At 42.5% G+C, this 27,064-nt stretch overlaps 2 protein-coding genes across 13 annotated transcripts in view; one reads left to right on the top strand and one right to left on the bottom strand.

Annotated features, from left to right (window-relative positions):
• Positions 1–27,064, bottom strand: part of FBXL13 (F-box and leucine rich repeat protein 13) — a 276,151-nt gene that overhangs the window by 50,493 nt on the left and 198,594 nt on the right. For all 12 annotated transcript variants that reach the window (XR_004183440.1, XR_004183441.1, XM_017957017.3 and 9 more), the window contains 5 exons: positions 26,412–26,510; positions 25,766–25,883; positions 25,502–25,664; positions 16,107–16,226; positions 15,270–15,396 (listed from right to left, as the gene is read on the bottom strand). Coding sequence is in view for 10 of the 12 variants with exons in the window: in XM_017957017.3 (XP_017812506.2) it covers positions 15,270–15,396; positions 16,107–16,226; positions 25,502–25,664; positions 25,766–25,883; positions 26,412–26,510 (627 nt within the window). In the remaining 2 variants the exon portion in view is untranslated. The remainder of the gene's footprint in view (positions 1–15,269; positions 15,397–16,106; positions 16,227–25,501; positions 25,665–25,765; positions 25,884–26,411; positions 26,511–27,064) is intronic.
• The window catches only part of FAM185A (family with sequence similarity 185 member A), a 170,057-nt gene that overhangs the window by 115,007 nt on the left and 27,986 nt on the right, over positions 1–27,064 (top strand). The gene's annotated exons all lie outside the window — the stretch shown is intronic.

Below are 27,064 nucleotides of genomic sequence, written 5' to 3'. Positions count from 1 at the left end.
TACAACGCCACACACAGTTCTGGTTAGTTTACTTTCTATTCTAAACAAACTATCAGCACAAATGCACTAATATTCAAGCAAAGTACTCAGCTATGAATGTTAACATGTACAAGTATTATATACATAGATGAACAGTTTTACTTTACAAATGATGGATACTGCTCTATCTTCATATTACTTGACCCGGCTTTGAAGCTTGACTCTGCTGACCATCGCCTGCTTTTTGAAATAGCATCTTCTTTGTTTCTCATGATATTACTCTGACCTCTTTCTCCACCTACTTCTCTGGATGTTCATTTTCAGTTTCCTTTGTAGGTTCATCTTTCATATCTATCCAATACATACTGATGTTCCCTGGAGCTTGGAACTTGATCTTCTCTTCTCTTTCTATCTCTCAACCATGGGTTTGACCACTTCAGCCATCTCTAGATCTAGCCCAGATCTCTCTCCTGAGCTACAGATCTTGTTCGCTAACTGATAACTAGACATCTGAATGTGTCATAGGCCCCTCTAACTCAACACTGTTACTTTCAGAGGACTAGAATTCAAACTGGAAGCCATGAGATTTCACTGAGCTCTTCCTATTCTTTCTGCTAGCTTCAGTCAGGAGTCTGGTGAAAGATGAATGCTTGTGATGGACTTTCCTTTGATTTAAGTACATTGCTCCTTCCTCTGCATTTGTACCTTTATGACCCTCTTTATAGGGCTCCAATTTCTCTATATGGGAAATCTATATAACCTAGGGCATTTGATATTTGAATTCAGCATATTGGAAAATGCACTCTATGAAATAAGATGGAATGGGGCACCCAGGACTCCAGGATGTAGTTATTGGGTGTATAGATCATGGGAAATCTAAAAAGGCCCCTGACAGTCAGTAAACATAAGAAGCCTTCTTTCATGCCTTTTTTGTTTGTTTTTAAGGATAAAACAGGGTATAAGTTTTTGCTGTGATAGAGGGTATAAAACCGGAGGGGGATGGTATTGAAAATCCTGTGTAAGTTTTCTTTCAGAAATGCTTGAATTTGAACACACTGAATTCCTATGGTTCCAGGTATCCTGAGGAAAACAAAGTAAAACAAAACAAAAACAAAGATTCCGAAAGTCAGATGGGTGTTTGTCTTCTCTGTCACCCAGAATCAAAGGGGCCCATAGTAAAGAGAGATGTGCTAGTACTAGTATTAAAATTGTCCAAAATGGAATTCAGCATCTTGTCTCCATACCCTAATTACTCTCCTAGGTTCTTTTCCTGGTTCATGGCACCACCATATTCACAACTGACCAAATAAAAACCTGAGCATTGTGTATGTCTCCTCTCTGCCTCCCTGTTCCCCATATTCAGACAATCACTAAGCCCCACCAAAGCCACCTCCTAAATATCTCTCAAATCTGCCGCCACCATCAAAACCTCACTATTTCTGGCTGTCATTGCAATTGCTCATCCCTTCTTCAATAGATCATCCACACTGCCACCAGAGTTATGTTTCTTGTGCACAAATCTGTCCTATTCTTCTACTCAGAGTTCTTCAATGGCTCCTACTACATACTGCATGTAGCCTGAATTGCTGTGCAGGGCACTCCAGGCCACCCAAATTCTGCCCTCCATCTCTTTCTCCAGCCCCATCTCCCACCACATCCCCTGTCTTCTCCAGCCATGCTCTGACAGAACTGAGTCATCTGTGGATCCCAACACATAACCCTCCTCATGCCTCCAGGCCTTCTCACCTGCTTCTTCCTCCAGCTTTCAGCTACACCTCAAAAACTGAAAAGCTTCCCTTGACTCCTCCACAAAGACAATAGAGACAAGTGTTCTTTTTTTTTTTAAGATGGAGTCTTGTTCTTGTCGCCCAGGCTGGAGTGCAATGGCGTGATTTCAGCTCACTGCAACCTCCGCCTCCTGGGTTCAAGCGATTTTCCTGCCTCAGCCTCCCAAGTAGCTGCGACTACAGGTGCCCGCCACCATGCCCAGCTAATTTTTGTATTTTTAGTAGAGATGGGCTTTCACCATGTTGGCTAGGCTGGTCTCGAACTCCTGACCTCAGGTAATCCACCCGCCTCGACCTCCCAAAGTGCTGGGATTACAGGTGTGAGCCACCACGCCCAATCAAGTGTTCATTTTCTAACTTATCCATGCTGTTGTGGTGCAATGCCTCCATCTCCTTTTCAGCAAATAAATCTCATTATGTCATAATTCAAATAAATAATCACTAAGATGCATTGAGTGCTTGCCATGTGCCAGGTTACATGCACTGCCTTACTTAATCCTCATAACAACACTGTGAGGTAGGTAATATTATAATCACCATTTTAAAGAGAAGGAAATGGAGGCACAGAGAAATTGAGTAACTTGCCTGCAGTCTCAAAGTGCCGTGGCACCAGCCAAGATATGAACCCATACTCTGAACTCATACTTTTAGTAACTTTTAACTATACAGTGGTGTTGCTTTTCTTGTTGTTGTTATTTTGCCATTAGACTATACCTTGAGACCAGTACTCTGTCTTTCAGTTTGGTACTCCCAGAACTTAACAATGTGTAGGATATATAGCTGACAATTAGTAAATATTTGTTGAGTGAATCAGTCTACTTATAAAATTATTTATTTATATGGACTCAATTTTCTCTTATCTTGCTGGCATATTCTCAGAATTTTTGGATGAAAAGTATTTCTATTTGGAATTGTTTGAATCAGGACTTACATTTCACATGCTTCTTTCTGAAAGATTTGCTCTGTTTGGTATTGCATACCACATTCTTTCAGAAATAAAGAACAAAAGTTATACTTGGAAATATGTATTATCTCAATTAGCACATCCTCCTTCTAAATTCACTGATAATACTGTCATGTACAATGTTCTTGAAAATTTATCTTCATCTCCCAAGCAATCTTCCCTTTTCTTCTCTAGTTAGTAATTAGGATTTTATAAATATAATGTACCTTTTCTTCTCAATTATTTTATTTATTTTTGTTTGTTTTTGTTTGAGATGGAGTTTCGCTCTATAGCCAGGCTGGAGTGTAGTGGCGCGATCTTGGCTCACTGCAACCTCTGCCTCCCGGGTTCAAGCAATCCTCCTGCCTTAGCCTCCCGAGTAGCTGGGACTACAGGCACGTGCCACCACACCTGGCTAATTTTTGTGGGTCTTTTTAGTAGAGATGGGGTTTCACCATGTTGGGCAGGATGGTCTTGATCTCTTGACCTTGTGATTCGCCCGCCTTGGCTTCCCAAATACTCCCTGGGATTACAGGGTGCGCCACTGCTCCCGGCTGATTTTATTTTAATTTTTAAGAGACAGTGTCTCGCTGTATCACCCAGGCTGATCTCAAACTGCTGGGCTTAAGGGATCCTCCAGCTTCAGCTTCCTCGGTAGCTGGAACTACCAGTCTTCTCAATTATTTTTGTTTATTTCTACTTAATCAATTGTTAGTATGAATTTTGTAATCACATTTCTTTTGAAAATGTATCAACCTCTCTGACCTAATTTATTGACCTACAAGTCTAAAGGAAAGCCAGCTTTGATCACCACACAGAAATAGATTCTGTATTGTGATGCTCATAGAAGGAAGGAAAATTGGCATCTCTGTTACCTGGAAGTAGATCACCTGGCCTTGAGACTGCTTGCCTCCTACCTGATGGAGGTAGAGAGGAGAGTTATGCTGCCAAAGATCCATCTTGAGGGAAGTGACAGGCTCAAGTTGGTCACTTTTGTTTGCAGTGTTTTTAGTAGGCACTTTGCTAGAAACAGGAGACAATGGACCATAACCTCTGTGAGAAGGAACCACTATCACTGCACGATGGGACCAGCAGATTCACATAAGGCCACTGGCTGGAGAGAAGGGCCTGAGGAGGACTAGGAGAGGTCCAGCTCCATACGAAAAAAACCAAAAGCCCATAATTGGGCAGACTTCTTGTTATGTACTTTTTGAAAATCCATGGCAAATCCATTTGTCTCTGAACTACCCTGCTTCCTTTCAACTCTCATTCTTCCTATTTCTTGAATCCCAAGTGATTTCATGTGTTTCCTGCTTTAGAGATTTTGCTTCCCTGGATGCAGGCTTTATTTGTGTGTGTGTTCCATGCAGATGGGTGGTCTCTTTCAAGTGTATCATCAGATTTAAGACACGCAGCTGTAAGTGCTTTCGCTCCAGCTCAGACCATATCTGAGACAATGTGGAATTTAAAGAAGCCTTAAGTGTTTTGTTAAGAGGAAGGAAATCATGCCAGATTCATTCATTCACTCACTGATCAAACATTTTGTGTGCCTCCTATGAACTAGGCATCTTGCTAGGCATCCCAAAGACGGGATGATCCAGCCTCTTCCCTTGGGAAGCTTACAGTGCTATAGGGAGACAGGCATGGAACAGATACTAGAATATAACGAGCTGATTGCTTCAGTAGAGACATATAGAAAGTGCAGTGGAAACACAAAGTAGGAGATCCTAAGCCTGCCCAGAAATTCTAGGAAAGCTTCCCCACAGCTGAAACTTAAGAGATAAGCAAGGCCAAGCATGACAGCTGACGCCTATCGTCCCAACACTTTAGAAGGCCGAGGCAAGAGGATCACTTGAGTCCAGGAGTTTCAGCCCAGTCTGGGGAACATAGTAAGACCCAATCTCTACAACATAAAAATGGAAAAATCAGCCAGTCATGATGGTGTGTGCCTATAGTCCCAGCTACTCGGGAGGCTAAGGCAGGAGGATCGCTTGAGCCCAGGAGGTTGAGGCTGCAGTGAGCTATGATGATGCCACTGCACTCTGGACTAAGTGACACAGAAAGACTCTGTATCCAAAAAAAAACCCAAACAAACAAACAAACAAAAAGAAGAAGAATTTACTAGGCGGACAAGTAGGGCAGAGGGTGTTTCAGACAGACGGAATAACTTGTAGAGATGGGGAAACAAGAACACAGCATGTTTGAGGAGCTGTAGGAGAGTCAGTTCTGTGTCTCTGGAGCTGAGGATGAGAGGCAGGAGTCAGCTGGAAGTAGGGCTGCAGGGGTGGGCAAGGGCCACCTCAGGAAGAGCTTGCTCTACCAGCCCATTGATACTGTAAGCAGTGTGGAGTCCCCAAGGAAATCTGAGCCAGGGAGTGATAGGCTCAGATAGATAGATAGATAGATAGATAGATAGATAGATATAGATAGATAGATAGATAGATAGATAGATAGGCAGCAGACAGACAGACAGATAAAATTTTTTTTTTTTTTTTTGAGACAGAGTCTCGCTGTGTCAAACAGGCTGGAGTGCAGTAGTGCGATCTCAGCTCACTGCAAGCTCCGCCTCCCAGGTGTACGCCACTCTCCTGCCTCAGCCTCCTATAGCTGGTACTACAGGCGCCTGCCACCACACCTGGCTAATTTTTTTTTGTATTTTTAGTAGAGATGGGGTTTCACCGTGTTAGTCAGGATGGTCTCAATCTCCTGATCTCATGATCCGCCTGCCTCGGCCTCCCAAAGTGCTGTGAGTACAGGCGTAAGCCACCATGCCCAGCCAGATATTTTTTAAGTTTTGCTTTTTACTGACACAAAATAATTGTGCCTATTTATGGGATACAGTGTGATGTTTCGACACATGTAGACATTGTGTAATGATCAAATCAGAGTAATTAGCATATCTATCACCTCATTGATCATTTATTTCTTTGTGGTGAGCGCATTTAGAATCCTTTCTTCTAGCTACTTTGAAATATACAATAATACATTATTGTTAACTACAGTCACCCTACCGTGCGATAGAACACCAGAACTTATTCCTCCTATCTCACTGTAACTTTGTACCTATTGACCAACCTCTCCTCATCTCCCCCTCACTGTTAGGCCTCTGAGCCCAAGCTAAGCCATCATATCCCCAGTGACCTGCACGTATACATCCAGATGGCCTGAAGCAACTGAAGATCCACAAAAAAAGTGAAAATAGTTTAACTGATGACCATTGTGATTTGTTTCTGCTCCACCTTAACTGATCAATGTACTTTGTAATCTCCCCTGCCCTTAAGAAGTTTCTTTGTAATTCTCCCCACCCTTGAGAATGTACTTGGTGAGCTTCATCCCCTGCCCCTAAAACATTGCTCTTAACTTCATCGCCTATCCTAAAACCTATAAGAACCAGTGATAATCCCACCACCCTTTGCTGACTCCTTTTACAGACTCAGCCCGCCTGCACCCAGGTGAAATAAACAGCCATGTTGCTCACACAAAGCCTGTTGGTGATCTCTTCACACGGACACGTGAGACACTCACCACTCCCTCCCCAGCCTCTGGTAACCACTATTCTCCTCTCTACTTCTACGAGATCCCCTTTTTTAGATTCCGCATATGAGTGAGATCATGAGATATCTGTCTTTCTGTGCTTGGATCTTTCTGTGCTTGGATTATTTCATTTAACACAATGTCCTTTAGGCTCATCCATGTTGTCACAAATGAAAAGATTTCACGCTTTTCGGGCTGAATAGTATTCTATTGTGCATATATATATCACATTTTTTAATCCATTCATCCATTGATGGACACTTAGGCTGATTGTATATATTGGCTGCAGTGCACATGGGAGTGCATATATATCTTTGACATACTGATTTAAATTCCTTTGTGGGTTTTTTGTTGTTGTTGTTTTGTTTTGTTTTATTTTTGAGATAGTCTCACTCTGTCACTCAGGCTGGAGTGCAGTGCTTCAGTGGCTCACTGCAACCTCTACCTCCTGGGTTCAGGCAGTTCTCGTGCTTCAGCCTCCCAAGTAGCTGGGATCACAGGTATGCACCACCATGTCCAGCTAATTTTTGTATTTTTAGTAAAGACAAGGTTTCGCCATGTTGGCCAGGCTAGTCTTGAACTCCCGGCCTCAAGTGATCTGCCTGCCTCGGCCTCCCAAAGTGCTGGCATTGCAGGCATGAGCCTCTGTGCCTGGCTTGATTTCATTTCCTCTGGATATATACCACGTAGTGGGATTGCCGGATCATATGATAGTTCTATTATTAATTTTTTGAGGGACCTCAATAATGTTTCCACAATGGCTGTACTAATTGTAATTTCGATCAACAGTCTATAAGAGTTCCCCTTTCTGCATATCCTCGCCAGCATTTGTTACTTTTTGCTTTTTGATAATAGCCATTCTAACTGGCGTGAGGCGACAGCTCATTGCAGTTTTGATTTGCAGTTCCCTGGTGTTAATGATGTTGAGTTTGTCTTCATGTACCTGTTGGCCGTACACATGTATGTCTTCTTTTGATAAATGCCTATTCGGGTCTTTTGCCCATCGGATTATTTGTTTTTCTGCTATTGAGTTGTTTGAGTTCCTTGTATATTCTGGATATTGAACCCTTGTCAGATAAGCATAGTTGGTAAACATTTTCTCCCATTCCACAGGTGGTCTCTTCACTCTGCTCACTGTTTCCTTTGCCGTACAGAAGCTCTTTAGGTTGATATAATACCATTCTTCTATTTTTTTTCTTTTGTTGCCTGCGTTTTTGAGGTACCATCCAAAAAAATCTTTGCCCAAACCAATGTCCTGAAGTGTTTCGTCTATTCTTTATTCAAATAGTTTCATATTTCTGGCTCTTACATTTAAGTCCTTAATCCATTTTGAGTTGATTTTTGTATATGGTGAGAGATGGGAATCTAGTTCCATTCTTCTGCATGTAGCTATCCAGGTTTTCCAGCACCATTTATTAAAGAGAATGTTCTTTCCCCAATGTGTGTTCCTGGTGCCTTTTTCAAAACTCAGCTCGCTATAAATGTGTGGGCTTACTTCTGGTTTCTCTATTCTGTTCCACTGGTCTGTGTGTCTGTTTTTATAGACGGACTGAGATTTGCATGCTGGAAGCTAACCCTGCAGCAAAGGTGAGTATGAGAAATAGTGCTTGAACTAAGCCAGGGGCAGTGGGGATGGAGAGGAGGCAGATGGGCAGTTATAAGAAATGATTAGACTCTACCAATGACTATTAAAGTTCTCACATTGACTTCTTTCTATTTTAGTATAGTATTTAGTAATAGATTTTTTGGCTAGAAATAGCTGAAACTAGATAGCCTTATAATACATACAATTAAAACTAACATGGAAACAGCATGCCAATATTCAATTAGAGTTCTTCTTTTTGCAATTCAATTTGAAAATAATCTGTATGCTGTCAGTAATTTAAGACCCATTATTACTGTGATAATAGTAATAGGTAACACTCCCCTAGGGAACTATGCTGTAATGTGGCAGAGATAATATACAACACATTAGGAACTAAACGACACTTATTTTTTAAAAATCTAGAGACATTAACATCACCATATGATTTATGTTTTCTTAAAGAATGAATCCGTAATACAAACCCATTGATATTGCCTTGAAATGATCTAGATTGAGAAGTGTGATTTTCTGATAATTATGGACAACATGACCAATATTTATAATAGAAAAAATAATGTCATAAATGTAAAAACTGGCACTATTAACATATGTCAAGATGCTTTGTTGTCATTATCATCAGTGATTACTTGCTTAGCATCTGCCCTTACCCAGGCACATGAAGAACGGAAGAAGTCGCAGACCCAGGCAGGAGGTGTAACATACAGAAAGGTCCTGAGGTAGGAAGGGATTTGGCTTGAGGAGCTAAATGAGAGCAGTGGGGCTGAGGGAAAGGAAATGAGCTGAGCAGGGGCATGAGGTGGTCCTGGAGTGGTAGACAGAGGTTTCTTTAATTAATAGTAAATGTTCCTTCAAATTTTGGTCATAGCTGGGTGTGTTGGCACTTGCCAACAGTCCTAGCTACTCAGGAGGCTGAAGCAGGACTATTGCTTCAGCCTAGGAGGTCGAGGCTGCAGTAAGCTTTGATGGTGCCACTGCATTCTAGCCTGGGGGGCAGAGTGAGGCTCTGTCTCTAAAAAAAATTTTTCTTTCTTTAATTTTTGTCTTTCCGATTTAATTTCTTGGTTTTATTAGACACTGTTGTTATTCCCATTACACTCCACACTTGACTACATCACCTGGTCCTCTTACAATCTTTTTGACCTTCTTTCTTTAGTCTCCTTCATGGATTTATCTTCTTCTTTCCACTCCCTAAGCACTGGTGTTCTGCTACATTCTTCCTGGGAGTACATTTCTCCTCATGCCCCTACGCTGTCCTTGAGGATCTTGGCCATATTCACACCTCCATGAGAGTGACTCCCCCATCTGCAGGTCTGGTAATCATTTCTCTCCCAATCCTTTGGCCTGAATATCCCACAGATTCTAACTCAGTCTGATAAAACTAAAACCATCTTTCCCTCAAAACCTGTTACTTCTCTTATATTACCTCTTTTTAGAGGTAGGACCTCCATCCACCCAAAGCCAGATTTAAAAAAATTTTTTTAATTTTTTTTTTTTAAGACAGGGTCTCACTTTGTCACCCAGGCTGGAGTACAGTGGTACAATCTCAGCTCGCTGTAGCTTTGACCTCTTGGACTCAAGTGATCCTCCCACCTCAGACCTCCAGGTAGCTGGCACTACAGGAGCCTGCCACCATGCCTGTCTAATTTTTTTTTTTCTGTATTTTTGTAGAGATGGGGTTTTGTCATGTTGGCCAAGCTGGTCTTGAATTCTTGAGATCAAGTGATCTGCCCACCTCAGCCTCCCAAAATGCTAGGATTACAGGTGTGAGCTACCACACCTGGCCAATTCTTAAATTTTTTATTCCAAAGCCAGAACTTTTAAGTCAATTCTTATCTTCCCATCCCTCCACCCAGGTCCTCATTTTCCACAATAATCAATCACCAAGTTATTTCAGTTTTAGCTACTAAACATTCTTTAATATGTCCTTTCCATGCTTGTTCAAGCCTCTGACCTAGTTCAAGAACTCCTCATCTCTTCCTTTAACTACTAAAATACCTCCTACTTGCCTCCCTGCCCCCAGTCCTTCTCCTCTTCAGTCTGTCCCCCAGAGAACCCAAATAATCTACCTAAAATGGAAGGCTGACTATGACTATGACTCCCCTACACATCACCCATTAGTGCAAGTCCAATCTCCTTGACAGAGCATGAAATTCCCTCCATGATATCTTTTTATATAGTGTATTCTAGCAGGACTAAGCTAAATCAAGTTCCTTGAACAAGGATACATTCACATGCTTCTGTGTTGGGCAGGCTGAATTAAGAGATGCTTTCCTCTTCTCACCTCTATCACTATGCCTGCCCCATCACATCTAAATTGCCCACACCCACCCTTCCAAACTGGGCTGCAGAAAATAGGTCTTACTCACATTTGTTAATCCTAGAGCCTAGCATTTTTTTCCTTCATTCAATGAGTATTGATCAAGTGTCTACTACTTCCCAGGGTTCTGGGAAAACAGCAGTAAACAAAACAAAGTTTCAGTCTTCATGGATCTGATATTCTAGTGAGGGAACTGCAGGAGATTGCCTACATAACAGGCACTGAAGATCTTGTACTCATAATAAAAATTTTTGAAAATCAAGCAAATAAAAGAGTGTTCTTAAACCACTGTCTAAGCACACTGTCTGAGAGACTGCTCTGACTCACTTTTCCTTTAAACAACAAATATGGTGGTGACTAAGGCAACTTAAGTAACAGACTGAACTGCCCTCACCATGGATCCTGTGGTCTTTAGTAAATGATAATCTGATTAAGTAGCAGAAAATATTTTCCCACATACATGGAGATATAACCTCATATTCAAATAATCCTCTGGAGCAGGAAGGGAATGAATAATAGCCCATTTAAGTGAATATTTTGAAAAGCTGTAGGAGATTAAAGATTTCTAAAGATACCTTAAGATATTATCACATTAGTAAGCTATTTCTCCCACTTAGAACCCTATCCTGTTTATATAAGAAGAGGCAAATTGACATATTTCCTCTTTCCCTAATATGTACTTGGTAGGTAACTTCCTAAACAACTTTTATTCACGGATGATACAATAAATGATTCACTATTTTCCACAAAAGGAATAACTGAGGAGAATAAGATTGTTATAAGAAACATATAAATCTTGAAATAACTGTGTTCTCCTCTTTGCTTCCCCCATTTAAGTTAGTTCTCTCCAATAAACATCTTTCTGGATTTCTAAATGTCTGGATTTTTGCCTTTGCTGATCCACTTCTTCTTGAGTTTTCATGATTGTTCAGAACACAATGTCCCTTTAGCCTCTCCAACCCCAAAAAGCTCTTCTACTTTTGAGGTGTGAATTTCAATTGGTTTCCTGAGCTACATCTCTATAAAGCTCTCCTGCAAGTGAATCAAACTAAACATGTTCATTTTCCCAACCTGCAGCAAACCTGCTCCCTGAGTGTGTAAGAGACACAGCTGAGGAAGGCACACCATCCTTTATGCAGATGCTCAAGCCAAAACTCTGGTGCCATCCTTGATTTGCTCCCTCTCTTCCTTATCCTCACATTCAGTTGAGCTCTTTCTCATTGTTTCTTCTTCCTCAGTGTCTCCCAACTGTGCTGACTTTGCTACATGCTTACTGCCTCTCCCTAACACAGGCGTTCATAACTTTTCACCTGGATGACTGCTTTATAATTGGTCACTATGCATCTATGATTCCCATATCTGTCTAGCAGATAGAAGTGACCTTTTCAGAATAAAAAAAATCTGACCATGTTATTGTTCTGACGATACTGAATGTCCTTCCACGGCCCAAAGAGCAGAGATCAAATTCCTTAATGTGGCCTCTGGACCCTCAATGACCTGATCCCTGTCTACCTCTTAAACATCATCTCTCACCATACTTCTCAGGCCATACCCAAATGTGTGGGTTTCTTGATGTCTCACAGTTTTAAACCTCTATGCCTTTGTGCAGGCTGCTTCTCTGGCTCACAGAACATCCTTTCTTCTCTGGGAAAAGAAGTCCTCTGAGCCAGGTTAGGTTTCCCCTCTCTGTTTCCCACACTCATCATACTGTGTAACCACTTGCCCCACTCCTGTCTTCCCACTAGAATGTAAGTACTAGGAGGAGGAATCATGGCTGTTTTGTTCATTCCAGTATTCTCAGCACGGAGCACAATGTAGTCAGAGTAAATACTTGTTAACTAAATGAGTAGTGTGATTCTAACTGAAAATTCACCATTAAGAATTGAGAATGAACACAATTATTAGAAAATATGGGAAATTTTCCCCCAAATGGCACAACTGGTCACATTTGATCTTTGCTGGGTATCTGCAACATTCCAGTTTAAATCCTGAATGTTATGTCTGTAGTCAAATTTGCACTTACTCAGACCTATAATCAATCAGGCTGGTGTTTAGCTGCCCAAGTTGACATCTGGGATGACTCATTTTAATTTGACTGTTTGAGGTTAGCTTCCTCAGCTGTTGTAGCACTGTAATTGTCAATCATTTGCTTTTTAGATCAGAGTTTAACTGACTTGGAGGAAGAAAACAACAGAAGACTTATTTTTCAATCTTGTAGCAGAAAACAATTAGTATAATTCCCCATAGAAATCCATTTACAATTCTCTTAAATTATATATATGCTTCGGAAGAAAATAAAAACAGAGACTAGAACTCAAGGCTATACTCCGAAGTTTTTTGTTTTTTGTTTTCTTGAGACAGGATCTTACTCTGTTGCCCAGGTTTCCCAGGCTGGAGTGCAGTGGTACAATCACAGCTCACTAGCCTCGACCTCCCGGGCTCAAGCCATACTCCCACCTCTCAGCCTCCTGAGTAGCTGGGTCTGTAGGTGCGCATCATCACACCTGGCTAATTTTTGTATGTTTTGTAGAGATGGGGTTTCATCATGTTACCCAGGCTGGTCTCAAACTCTTGGGTTCAAGTGACCTGCCTGCCTCAGTCTCCCAAAGTGCTGGAATTACAGGCATGAGCCATTGTGCCTGGCCTATATTCCTAAGTTTTTAACTTGTCCTCTGTAGATAAAATTTTAATATACAGTCTTTAAAAATAAAACCTGAGCTTTCCCCAAATGCTAAAAACTAAATAAGCATTTTAACCTTTACTCCATTCAGTTAGCAAATATTCCCCAGGCCCTTCAGCCTTGTGGTAAGTGCTGTGGGGGAATCATATTTTGATGTGTTTTATAATGTGCTTTGATTCTCTACTTCTCATCACTCTGTGACCCTTCAGACAACAGCTGGCCATTCTACTCCTATGTGTCAGGAAAAGGTTCTTACAGAAGAACACAGGAGAAAAATCCTGGGCCTTTAAGCTTCAAAAGCCCAAGCCCTGAAAGACTTGGAGCATAACATTTTTCAAAACCATGTAATCGGCTGGAACATTCTTTTCCACCCTCAGATTAGGAAAATAATCTATGTCAAAAGGAGAGGAGCAAATATGAGAAGAGGGGAGAGAGGAGGTGGAGGGGAAGAAGATGAGAAGGGAGAGGAGGAAAGGAGAGGACAGGGGAAAAGAGGAGGGGAGGGGAGAGCCAGAGGGAAGCAAATGCTGAGAAATTCACCATATGGGGCTCTGTTCTAGACCTTCTCAGTCTCTACCCAGCTAGAGAAAAAGTTAGAACCCCCAGGTAGGCTTGGGGACCTAAGTAGATGGGAACCCATTCCACCTTTCCCAGGAGGGTTGATAAAAGCAGTAAGACAGAGTGTTCCTGTGCTCGTCATTGCATCAGTTAAGAGTCAATGGGAAAAGGAGAAACAACCCTGAGCATTCAAAACTGAGATTTAATTTTAATGGGGGAGTGGCTACATAGGTGGTAGAGAAACTGAGAAGCCAATGGGACAGTGACAAAATCTAGAACTTAGCAGCAGTAGGAAGCCACTACTGTCCCTATGCTGGAAGGACAATGGGAAGATATGATGTTATAGAAGCCCAGAGGTCAAGGTCATTCAGGGAAGCTAGAACCACAGCAGGCCTGTGGTTCAGAGGGGAGTATACCACTAAAGAAATGCAGCTGATGATGATGATGCAAAGAAAGGTAGAGGAAAACCCTGGAATATCCCTTCTGCTGGCCCTTTAATCACTCACAAATGTCTCACAGGCACCAACCCTACTCTGGAATCCAGCTGACTTGTGTGAGTCACTGTGTAGCGGAGCAAGGGGAGGGTGAGTCATGGGTTTGGGGGCAAAAACATCCATGATGCGGGAGCAAGAAAATGTCTCCAGCAGGTGTCTAGGACTGTGGACCTAAGACAGCCTCACAGGATCTCCATGACGCAGAAAAACCCAGAGGAGCCCCGAGCAAGGCAGACATGACAGGGAAGCCTGAAGACTTGAAGGGGCCTTGGAGTTGGAACAAGGAAGAGACATCCGGGATCCACTTGGACAGGAAACTAAACACCAAATGGGCCCTCGTACATCTCAGTGAATTCCAGCTTGGACAGAAGACAACATTGAGAAGACCAGACACTGACCCTGCCATAATGAGTTGACTCCATGATACTGCTCCCTACCCACAATCTCCTATCACTCATGGATGATATGGAAGGGAAGAGGAGATCATCTAGCACAAAGGAGGCTGAATCCAAGTTCATTCATAGATAAAGAAAGGAAAGAACCTAGACCAATGAACAGATCTAGTCCTTCATTTAAAAGACCCCACTGAATGTTGACGAAGGATGAACACATAACACAGATGTCTGCAATGCAGTGAGAAGCGGAGAGAAACAGTTCATGTTAAAGGATGCACTGGGGCTATCCCTCCTATATAGGAAGGATATAGGATATAAGATATTGTCTTCCTATATCCCTCCAAATGCATGATTTTCAAGAGAAGTCCATATATTCCTTAATATAACTATAGCCCATTTAGTTCTTTCAGAAACATGACAAATCTCTCAGGGTTATCCTCCTTTTGATTAGTAAATGGGGCAGTCCCAGAGGGATAAGATGGATATGGCCTGAGTCTCAACCCTGATGAATACAATCAGCAGCTTGCAGGAAATGAATTCCTTAAAATATATCCTTTTGTAGATTTGTTGAGGCCATTTCTAGACTTATAGTCTTGAACTAAAGACTTAGATCTCAAGGCATTCAGGCAGTCTTATAAAATGTGCAATCTGTAAGAAACATATAGTTAAGCCATCTAACATATATTATCTCCAAAACTTCTATAATGAAACAAATCTCAAATTATCATGACATACTCTGATCTGTCATGACTTTCCTCCAAATACTATATTTTGCTATTTTTTTAAACAGAGAAACATGACTGTTGATTCACAAAGAAACTTTTTTATCACCCTTCTAGAAACAATATCCCTAAAATTCACTTTCATAATAGGATAAGAAATAAAACATATTGTTGTTCTCTCCATTGTTTACAAAATAGCAAATAATTGTATTATAGAAAACAAAAGTCATTGTACTGTTTTGAATTTTTTTTACCTCATTAGAGATGTCTGTTCCAGAGAGATCTATTGATACCAAGGAAAAGATGTTTACAATATATCCAATTCCTTGGGCTGTCAAATGGTCACAATTTCGTAAACTCAAGTAGTTTAAATTAGGGCAGCTAAAAGAAAGTAGCATGAATTAATTTTAGCTGTTAATCATATTGTCAGTAAGCAATTTCTTCATATAAAAACTCTCTTGGGAAAACAAATGGTATCGAAGCAAGGATTTTCCTTTACTCAACATAAAAGTAAGACTAAAAGTAAAAAGTAATTTGACATTACAAAGCTGGATGAAAGGGCAGTAGATTATTATATGACTTTCTGTAATTTAGTTTCATATTGTGACTTCTACAAGGAAAAAATATATCACATACATATAAAAACTATCATGTAAGTACCACAATGAATGACCTCTAAAAGTGCAAGTTAAGATCCCTACTTATCCCTTACAAGTGTGCTACAGGAATTGTACAAGACCTCTGACAAGAGGGGAGTCAAGAATAAAGTAACCAGCCAGAATACCCCTTGGAAAATGCTGGAGTAAAGATAATCTCCTTGAAAAAGTACAGCCACTCATATCTAGATATTCATTATTTCAGGAATGACTCCATCTCAGATGTAATTTAAATATAATAATATAATTTAAAAATTGGTCCAATCTATGACTTCCTATGTCTTTCACATGGTTTCACTGAATATTTAACCAGCTTCTGGGCATCTCTGATGTTCCCCCCAATATCATGACATCTTTGCTTTTAGGTATCTCATTTCTCCTATTATCAAATATACAATTACTAATGATATGATGTAAAAGACTGTTTTATCATACCGCTCAGATAGTTTCATAACAGAGGCATCGCTTAGCCGCACGCAGTTGCTTAAATTTAGCTCTCTTATCCTTATGCTTGCAGGACCATCAAGAAATTGCCTTAGCCCCATATCACCAATTCTGTAGGAAAGAGTGAGAAAAACTTTACATGTGATTCTATATATAAACATATAGAATAGTATTAAAGTAATAGCTACCATACCCAATATAGTTCCAAAATACCAAGGTAATATCTATACACTGGTATTTTGTCAATATTTTAAAACTAAATTTGATTATATAGATTTTAATGTAAGAAAAAAGTAGAAATGAGAGGAATGGGAGAAGTATTAATTAAAATGTTATTTCTGTTCCTTTGTTCATAATTTTTAATAAGACAGATGGCCCTCAAGATCTTTTTCTCTTGGGTTAAAATGTGATCAAGTTAAGTAGTCCCTGATACCATTTCCTGCAAAAGAAAAAGATCAAAACTTAGAAGAGTGAGAACCAAGACTAACAGTCAAACTACTGCCAGGATTTTGGAGAAATTTTCACTAAACACAAGGTCAATTTGCTAGACAGGAAACCCAACATGAGCCCTTTGGCTTCTTTCCTTCTGAATCAGAGACAACCTGATGCTGGAAGAAGACCTTGACCTCAGCCTTCCCACACTATCCTAATCAGAAACTTCTGTGTGTCAGTGCCATACCCCTACCATGTTGATCTTGCTTTATAAATGGCTGGATGTTCGTTTGGCCCATTAGTTCCCTGTCTTCCATTGGAATCTTCATTTCTAATTCCCTTTGAGAACCACCAGATCCTTCTAGGAAGCATTTCAGGAAATAAAGCAGGACAGGAGTTTCCACCAATGCAATCCTAAGAGGCAGTTTCACAACAGCTCTACGGGTGGGCATACAGATGGGAAGAACATTGGGAGCAAAACATGCTGATTGCTGACATCCGTTACACCCCCTGTTGGTTCAGATTTGCAAAGAACTGAGCAGTAAAGACAAAAGATACCCTGTTTCAGCTGAATGAGCCATAGTAAGTGGATGCCTGCTGTGCCTATCAACCCACCTTCCACCTGTAAGAGGGGGAGTGTGCCAGCACCTAGGAAAGCAGTTAAGGGTGTGTGTGTGTAGAAATTCATATTATAGTCAAGAAAGGATTAAAAGTCAATGGAAAAGATTATTGAGGTAATGATCCAAATTAATTGGTTAATGCAGTTAGGGCCAAACCTGGGTGTGTATCAAAAGTATCCATGCTAGTTTTTTTTTTTTTGTATTTTTCTTTTTTTAAATACACAAGCTGGGGTTTCAACCCTAAAGATTCAGACTCAATAGCTCTGAAGTGGGGCTTGGGAAACTACAGTTTTTGTTTGTTTTTTGTTTTGGAGACCAAGTCTCACTCTGTCACCCAGGCTGGAGTGCAGTGGTGCGATCTCGGCTCACTACAAGCTCTGCCTCCCGGGTTCATGCCATTCTCCTGCCTCAGCCTCCTGAGTAGCTGGGACTACAGGCGCCTGCCACCATGCCCAGCTAATTTTTTGTATTTTTAGTAGAGACGGGGTTTCACCATGTTGGCCAGAATGGTCTCGATCTCCTGACCTCGTGATCCGCCTGCCTGGGCTTCCCAAAGTGCTAGGACTACAGGCGTGAGCCACTGCGCCCGGTGGGCGTCTATAGTTTTATTCAGCTCCTCAGGTGATTCTGACACCTTAGGATTTTTACTTTTAAATTCTTTTAAATATGTATTTTTAATTTATCTTTTTGTTGCTGATTCCTGAGTTAATTGCTTTGTAGTGAGAGAATATCATTTGTTGATAAAAATAGTTTGAAAGTTGCTGGAACTTGCTTTTAAACTTTGTTCATGGTTGATTTTTTAAAGGATTGATGTGTGTTTGAGAAAAACATATATTGTTTTAACTCTCCAACTTACTATCTTAGATCTAACTCTTATATATACATTTTAAAACCTTAAAACTCTGATACTTGTTAGGCAGGAATCTAGACCCAACATGGCGGCGTTACCCGGTGTAGCAGGCCTTTCGTTGAAGACTCCCTTCACCCTTGTACACACCCGCAGACTTACATGCATCAGAGTTCTGGCTGGGCAACCACACTCCCCCATGACCTGCAGCTCACCTGCATTCCACAAGTTCGTAAATAGCAGTTTCAGTTAACAGTTTCCAAAGACCCCTTCCTCATGACCCTTACTCAACTCCTGCCCTAGTAGTTTCAAGACCCCCCCAGGCCCTGTTTGCACAACCAGTTTCCCTACCTCTCAGGCTATAAAAAGCCCCTATCCTCCTCCCTCAGCGCGACTTCCTTGGCCCACGCCTTTGGACCGAGGAACCTTGCCCACGAGTCCTAATAAAAGCTATTCTCACTGCTGTTTGCCTTGTGTCTTCGTTCCCGGTTCGGCTCCAGCCTCAGTTTACCTTTACATTTGGTGCCGAAACCCGGGAGGGGACCCCTCCCTGGACCCCTGCTAGGTCGGGCAGGCTCTCCTCTCCCCGAGCCAGGATCCCCTCCTCAAGCCTGGAGGACTCAATTCGATCACTGCTGGGTAAGTTTTCCCCCCGTTCTGAAGGTTCCCTCCAGGAGTCCCTGTCCGAAACGCGCGGCCGCGTCAGGGGCTCTCTCCGGTCAGCTATGACCTTGGCACTGGGGACTAGGAGACATCCAACCTCCCTGAAAGCCACCGTACCCCGCACTCCACGTGGCAGTGAGAGGACGCTCCCATTGCCTCTGGACTGCTCGCCTTGAGACCATAGGAACTACCCAGTCCAAACCATACCGAAAATCTCCTCTGGGGTGCCTCTTGGCGAATCTCCAGACTTTAAGTCTCAGCCAAGACATAAAACGAAAGCGGCTCATTTTCTTCTGCACAATAGCATGGCCGCAATATAAATTGGATAATCAGTCTCAGTGGCCTGCAGAAGGCACTCTAGACTTTAACATTCTCACAGATCTGACCAGCTTCTGTAAGAGACTAGGCAAATAGTCCGAGATACCCTATGTTCAGGCCTTCTAGGACTTGCGTTCTCACCCAGACCTCTGTGCCCGATGTTCGTTGGCCCAGGTCCTGCTTGCGAAATCTACTCCCTCAGCCAAGGAGAAGGACAACTCTTCCTCCTTCTCTGAGCCTCCTGACACTCTTTCCCTGCCTCCTCTTTGGCCCCCCACTCAACCCCTTCCTTACCCTAACCCCTCGTTGTCCCCATCCTCGTCGGCACCACCCCTTCCCTCTACCCCTTCTGTGTCCCCACCAAACCTGACAGATCCTGCCTCTCCTACCTCCACCTCCTCCCCTTCCTCACCTGTCTCAGCCCATACTTGGTCCAGGACCGACCTCCTGTGTCCCTTATGAGAGGTGCCAAGCGCCGAAGGAGTAGTCCGGGTCCATGTGCCGTTTTCATTGGCAGACTTGTCTAAGGTTGAGGAGCGTGCAGGCTCCTTTTCGGCCAATCCTACTCGTCATATCAAAGAGTTCAGGTATCTATGCCAGGCATATGATCTCACCTGGCACGACCTCCATGTCGTTATGACCTCAACCCTGTCTCCTGAGAAGCAGGAACGCATCCTAGCGGCAGCCAGGCAGCACGCTAACCAGGTTCATTTAACTGACCCTGCCATGCCAGTTGGCACTGAGGCAATGCCGTCGGCTGAGCCCGACTGGGACTACCAAGTAGGGCAGGCAGGCCACCGCCACCGAGACATGATGGTTCAGTGCCTTCTTGCTGGCATGCAGGCAGCCTCTAACAAATCAGTCAGCTTTAACAAATTAAAGGAGGTAGTCCAAGGCAAAGATGAAAATCCGGCCGTTTTTCTTAACCAGCTGACTGAGGCACTTATTCAGTACACCCGCCTTGACCCTGCCTCCCCAGCAGAAGGAACCATCTTGGCCTCATATTTCATTTCTCAGTCGGCCCCTGATATCCAAAAAAATTTAAAAAGGCGGAGGAAGGCCTTCAAACTCCCATCCAGGATTTAGTCAAACTGGCCTTCAAGGTCTACAACTCCAGGGAGGAAGCAGCCAAGGCCCGATGACAGCCCAGGCTAAAACAGAAGGTACAACTCCAAACCCAGGCCTTGGTAGCAGCCCTGAGGCCAGCTGGCTCCAGGAGCTCCCAGAAAGGAGGTACTCCCCGAGTGCCATCTGGTGCCTGCTTCAAGTGTGGCAATGACGGCCACTGGGCCAGGCAGTGCCCTAACCCAAAGGAGCCAACTCGCCCCTGTCCGAACTGTCGGTGGATGGACCACTGGAGGTCAGACTGCCCCAACCTAAGGACGGTCGCTGCACCTCCACGTGATGACCCTCCTCCAGGTATTGGAGGCACCTTCCAGCTCCTCGACACTGACAAAGATTCGGGAACACAGACTCAGGAACACAGACTCGGGAACCCCTCTCACTCTCGCCGAGCCCAGGGTCATGCTCCAGGTAGCGGGTAAGTCCATATCCTTCCTTATGGACACGAGGGCTACCTACTTTGTTTTGCCTTCCTTCAGTGGCCCCAGCCACCCCTCCACTGTCACAGTCATGGGAATTGAAGGCACTCCCTCCACCTACCACCAGACTCCTCCTCTGTCTTGCCACCTGGATGGCTCCCTCTTCTTGTACTCATTTCTTATCATTCCTTCGTGCCCAGTTCCCTTGTTAGGATGAGACCTCCTCTCCAAGCTAGGGGCCTCAGTTCACTTCCAACCCAACCCCTCCCCACACCTCACGTTCCTCTTCCCCCTTCTCTCACCTGACAAACCCCGCCAGGCTGACCCCCCACTCCCGTTTCCAGTCCCCATTAACCCTAAGGTGTGGGACACCTCCACCCCGATCATTGCCCAGCACCATACTCCGGTCCGCATCCGGCTAAAAGACCCTTCCAAGTTTCCCTCTAGACCCCAGTTCCCTATCTCCCTTGAACATTGACAGGGATTAAAACCTATCATTACACGCCTGCTCCGACAGCACATTCTAGTTCCCACCAACTCACCATGCAATACTCCTATCCTGCCTGTATGGAAAAGCTCTGGGGCCTATCGTCTCATGCAGGACCTACGCCTCATCAATGAGGCAGTAGTCCCTACCTTTCCAGTTGTTCCTAATCCATGTACACTCCTCTTGCGCATTCCCCTGACACCACCCATTTCACTGTCCTTGACCTGAAGGATGCCTTCTTTACCATCCCTCTACACCTAGACTGCCACTTTCTGTTTGCTTTTACATTCTAAGATCCAGACACTCATATTTCTTCCCAGCTGACTTGGACTGTTTTGCCTCAAAGGTTCCGTGATAGCCCCCATTTTTTCGGACAGGCACTGGCACAGGATGTTGTCCTCTGTCCCCTGACCCACAGCACACTATTGCAGTATGTTGATGACTCATTACTATGTAGTCCTTCCTAGGAGTGCTCCCTTGCAGATACTGCTACACTTTTAAATTTTCTAGGTGACCGAGGTTATCAGGTTACCCAGCTAAGGCTCAACGTTGCAGCCCTTCTGTCACCTACCTAGGCATACTCCTCACACTCACTACAAAAAGCCTCACAGCAGATAGAATAAGCCCCCACTGGTTGCGGTACCCTTACCCAGCCCTTTTAACTCCTCTAACCTAACCCCCTCCTTTCCCCTTCCTGACCGAACACTACATTAATGAGTCAGGACTCGTAGAAACCAATCTCCTCACTCTGGAAAAGATTCAGGAAAGACTCCACCAGAAAAACCTCAGATCAAGGCCCTCACTTACGTGGTGGCAGTCATCTGTGGCCGGTTAAGTCCTACCCTTTCTAAGCCCCTTACTAATCATTGGCTTCTTGCTACTCATAGCTCCCTGTGTCCTCCGCTTCATCCAGGACCGCATGAAAGAAGTCTCCCAGGTCACTTTCAATCAGATGCTGCTCCACCCCTATACCCGAGTTCCGACCTCCGAAGAACCCCATGACGACCCATACCAGCAGAAAGCAGCCAGATGAACACGTCGCCCCATTTTCTTATTAGAAAGAGGTCGGAATGTTAGGCAGGAATCTAGACCCAACATGGCGGCGTTACCCAGCATAGCAGGCCTTTCGTTAAAGACTCCCTTCACCCTTGTACACACCCACAGATTTACATGTGTCAGAGTTCTGGCTGGGCAACCACACTCCCCCATGACCTGCAGCTCACCTGCATTCCACAAGTTCGTAAACAGCAGTTTCGGTTAACAGTTTCCAAAGACCCCTTCCTCATGACCCTTACTCAACTCCTGCCCTAGTAGTTTCAAGACCCCCCAGGCCCTGTTTGCACAACCAGCTTCCCTACCTCTCAGGCTATAAAAAGCCCCTATCCTCCTCCCTCAGCGCGACTTCCTTGGCCCACACCTTTGGACTGAGAAACCTTGCCCGCGAGTCCTAATAAAGGCTATTCTCACTGCCATTTGCCTTGTGTCTTCATTCCCAGTTCAGCTCCAGCCTCAGTTTACCTTTACAATACTAAGCTTTATCTTTTTAGCCTATATATTTTTTCATCCTCTGTTGTCATTTCTTCAGAATGATCTTCCAGCTCTATACTTCTCTCCTCTGTGAGTTCTAATCTGCTGATCAGCAATCCATTGTTTATTTCAATAACTATATTACATCATTTGTTTCTAAAAGTTAGGTTTTTTCCCCAGATAAATCTAATTGTTTTATCATGTTTGGTTGTCTGCTTATATTTCTGATTCCATTTTTTATTTCTTCGAACATTTCATACATGGCTACTTAATTGTCTGACAATTCCTGTATCTGAATTACCTGAAGGTCAAATGTATTTTGCTGTTTCTGTGACTCTTTTTCATGGTGATTTGTATCTTTGTGCATTTTGGCAATCTTTGACTTTGAGTACCTATTTATTTGATCTTAATCTCTAGCCTGAGAAGCTTTGTGCTAACTTCTTCCAGGAGCTCAGGAACTACCTACCTGAGACCACTCTGTCCCCCTTAAAGAGGTACAAACTCTGCAGAAGTCTCAGGTTCTGCTTCCCTACTTTGAGTCTTGCTCAGAGCTGATTCTCTCAAAGGCAACTATTGTCATAACATTTGTGTTCAGAGATGCTCAACCTTTTATGTTTGCTGGTTATTCACTATTCATCTCAGTGAATTTGTTCATTGAGAGAGCAGAAAAGAACCAGGGGATTCAGGGCTACTGGATATTTCTCTTACTCTTTGTGAGCTCAGCAATATATTGAAAATATATTTAATCAAGGATCTGAACTATTTTTGGCAGAGCCCCTTGAAGTGTCTTGTCACCTCTACTTCTGGAGGCAGAAAACTTCCATTTAAGATTAATTAGGCAAGGCACAGTGGCTCACACCTGTAATCCCAGCACTTTAGGAGGCCAAGGCAGGTGGGTCACCTGAGGTCAGGAGTTCAAGACCAGCCTGGCCAACATGGTGAAACCCTGTCTCTACAAAAATACAAAAATTAGCCAGGGATGATGGTGGGTGCCTGTCTACTTGGGAGGCTGAGGCAGGAGAATCGCTTGAACCCGGGAGGCAGAGGTTGCAGTGAGCCAAGATTGTGCCACTGCACTCCAGCCTGGGTGACAGAGTGAGACTCCATCTCAAAAAAAAAAAAAAAAAAAAACCCTGCAGAAGCCTGTGTGAAATACAAGAATGAAATTCAGTTTTATTTCACATATTCATACAGATAGAATTAGTTGATACACACACTTATGTAGTGTGTGTGTGTCTGTGTCTGCATCTCACCGTTATTATTAAATGTAACAAATTGATCCAAACTTTGTGGCTTAAATGGCAAATATTTATTATCTCCCCGTTTCTGGATCTGAGGGATTTGGAAGTGAACTAGAGTAGTTCTAGCTCAGGGTCTCTCATGAGTGTGCAGTCAAGATGCCAGCTGGAGCTTCAGTCATCTGAAGGTTTGACTGGGGCTGTAGGGTCTGCTTTCAGGCTCACTCACATGGCTGTTGGCAGGAGTCTTTAATTCTTCACTGGCCCTTGGCTGGAGCCCTCATTTCCTAATCCAGGTTTTTTCCATTCCAAACCCTTATATCTCCTCCAGCTCCCAATGACCCATGCTGCCTTCCCATTTTAATAATAGGCAACATAGGTTGAGATTCTGCGTAGTGGGCCAGTGCAGTGGCTCATGCCTATAATCCCAGCATTTTGGGAGGCCAAGGTGGAAAGATCACTTGAAGCCAGGAGTTTAAGACCTGCCTGGGCATAGTGAGACCCTGTCTCTAGAAAATTTAAAAATTAGCTGGATATGATGAAGTGTGCCTTGTAGTTCTAGCTACATGGGAGGCTGAGGCAGGAGGATCACTTGAGCCCAGGAGTTCAAGGTTACAGTAACTGTGCAACTGTACTTCAGCCTGGGCAACAGAGCAAGACCCTGTCTCTAAAAAATAAAAATGAATAAATAAAAGATTCTGTGTAGCTTAGATTATTATGCTGACTTGTGCTTTCCCAAATATTAGCCAACTTCAATGTGGCTCAAGTATAATTTTGTGGATCAAATGCTATTTTGTTATTATGTGGTCCTATAAGATTATAAGAATCCTACATAGGTAAGAGGCTGAGCTACCCACTGGGGAAGGGGTTTCAGCAAGAACCCTCTTGATCCTTGGCTGGGTGTGGTGGCTCACACCTGTATTCCCAGCACTTTGGGAGCCTGAGGCAGGTGGATCACTTGAAGTCAGCAATTCCAGACAAGCCTGGCCAAAATGGTAAAACCTTCTCTCTACTAAAAATATAAAAATTAGTCAGGTGGGGTGGCACACACCTATAATCTCAGCTACTCAAGAGGCTGAGGCTGGAGAATCACTTCAGCACAGGAGGCAGAGGTTACAGTGAGCTGAGATCATGCCACTGCCCCCTAGCCTGGGCAACAGAGTGAGACTCTGTCTCAAAAAAATAAATAAATAAATAAAAAATAAAAACAGAATTTGCTCCCGAGAATACCAGGAGAGTAGTCCAATAGTGGACCAGCTAAAGAAAGAATTTCAGTAAGAACCCACCCTCTGTCCATTTGTCAGAAATTCTACACAGACGAAAAATCTAACCAGTACCCAAGAGGAAAAACCTTCGGTGAGATTGGTTCTTCATAAGCAAGTCAGAAAGTCCATATGGGAAAAGATCATGTTAACTGAACTAGCTATGGAAACCCTCATTAGGAAAGGTAGCCTGTAAGTATTCCTGTGAGTTTGCTTAATTTTACAAGAGTCCATAATTCCTCATATCCTGAGCTCTCCCTACACCCCATATAATCAATCTGGGTTGGGAGCCCTCTTTCTTATAACCACAGAACTCTGCACTTACCTCTACTTTAACACTTGGACTCCTGACTTTCATGTTTACCCCACGAACCATAAGTTCCGTAGGAGAGGACCTGGCACATACTAGATAATCAACATTTCTTGAGTATATTACTGAATGACTCATTACCTTACACAATTTGCCAAATTCAACACAGTCAGTTGCCTCAAAGGTGAAAGAGATCTGAGGCTGCTGTCTGTTATTCCCTTGCAGTCAGCCATATAAATGTGACTGAGATTTGGATAATTCTTGTCTATATATTTGAAGGATGCATCAGTAACCCTTTTATTTCCTGTTTGTAAAAAAACAGAAGAAAAGACAAGTATTGTATTTATAATGCCACAAGAGTAAAAGTAAATGATAATGCTGAACCACATTTTTAATATAACAGACCTTCGAATCGGATCTTTCTGAGTTTACAAGTAGAAAGAGCTTTGAAAGTACAATCGGAGATATGCGGTGCACCAGTGAAAACCAGCGATGTAATATGAGAGCACTTTTCAACTAAAGCCTTCAGAAGAAAAAAATGATTAAATTAATCAAGGGTACAGAACAGGTTTAGCAAACTAATGAAGTCATTTTTTCCTTCAATATATTAGAGACAGACATGTTAACTATTAATTTTCCTAATTTCAAAGAAAACTGGATTTTTCAATACATTTTAACACACTTACATTTCAGTAATGTGGAAGAATCAGAATTAAATCATGTACTAAGAGTATGGGAAAACATGAGAAATGGACTACTGAAAAAAATTACTACATTTGGCAGCTTAGCATGGAGAACTGAACTCAAAGTTTATGCTTAGGCTATAACATCACTAAAAAAAATCCTAACTGTGAAACAAGGTTTCTTAGGATATTTAAGGATTCAAATGTTTTCAAGGGTATGTGCATGTGTGAAAACTTTTAAATGATTTTATTACTGTTAAAAAATAACTAAAATGAAAAGTCCATTCATATTTTTCAGTAATTCAAGCCATTAGAACATATATCTATCTTATGGGACAGAAAATAAAAGGTACTTTCCAATTACCTACTTTTACACAGTTGTCCGTCAGAGTTGGCATGTCATTAATGGTAAGATGCGTAATTCCAGTGCAGCTGTTTGCAATGTACCTGAAGCCTTGGACTGAAATCTGAATTGTACAAAGTAGAAAATAATGGGAGAATGCATTAGCATGATAAAAACCCAAGGGAGTAATAACCAAAGATACATTATAATTTTGTTACTATGTTTTAAAATTAACCATAAAATATGGCAGACACAAGAGGGAAAGAAAGAATCTAATCTTGATTTTTTTTATTATTTAATTTTTTATTGAGGTGAAATAATTTAAAAAAAATTTTTTTAACTAAAAAAAATTAACCACTTACATAAGTTATTTAATCATTCATAATGTTGTGCAACCAGCACCTATATGTAGTTCCAAAACATTTTCATCACCCAAAAGGAAACCCTGTACCCATTAAGCAATTGCTGCCTATACTCCTTGCCTCCTGGCCCCGGCATCATTAATCGCTGTTCTGTTTCTATAAATTTACCTATTCTGAATATTTCATATAAATGGAATTATACAATATGTGGCCTTTTGTTCCTGGCTTCTTTCACTTAGTGTAATGTTTTTGATGTTCATGCACATTGTAGCATGCATGAACACCTCAATCCTTTTTATGACTGAATAATACCCTA

The sequence above is a fragment of the Papio anubis genome, chromosome 4 (genome assembly GCF_008728515.1).
Source record: "Papio anubis isolate 15944 chromosome 4, Panubis1.0, whole genome shotgun sequence".
In the NCBI taxonomy this organism is placed as follows: domain Eukaryota; kingdom Metazoa; phylum Chordata; class Mammalia; order Primates; family Cercopithecidae; genus Papio; species Papio anubis.
Note: the sequence above shows the minus strand (reverse complement) of the source record. Positions and strands in the feature narration are given on the sequence as shown.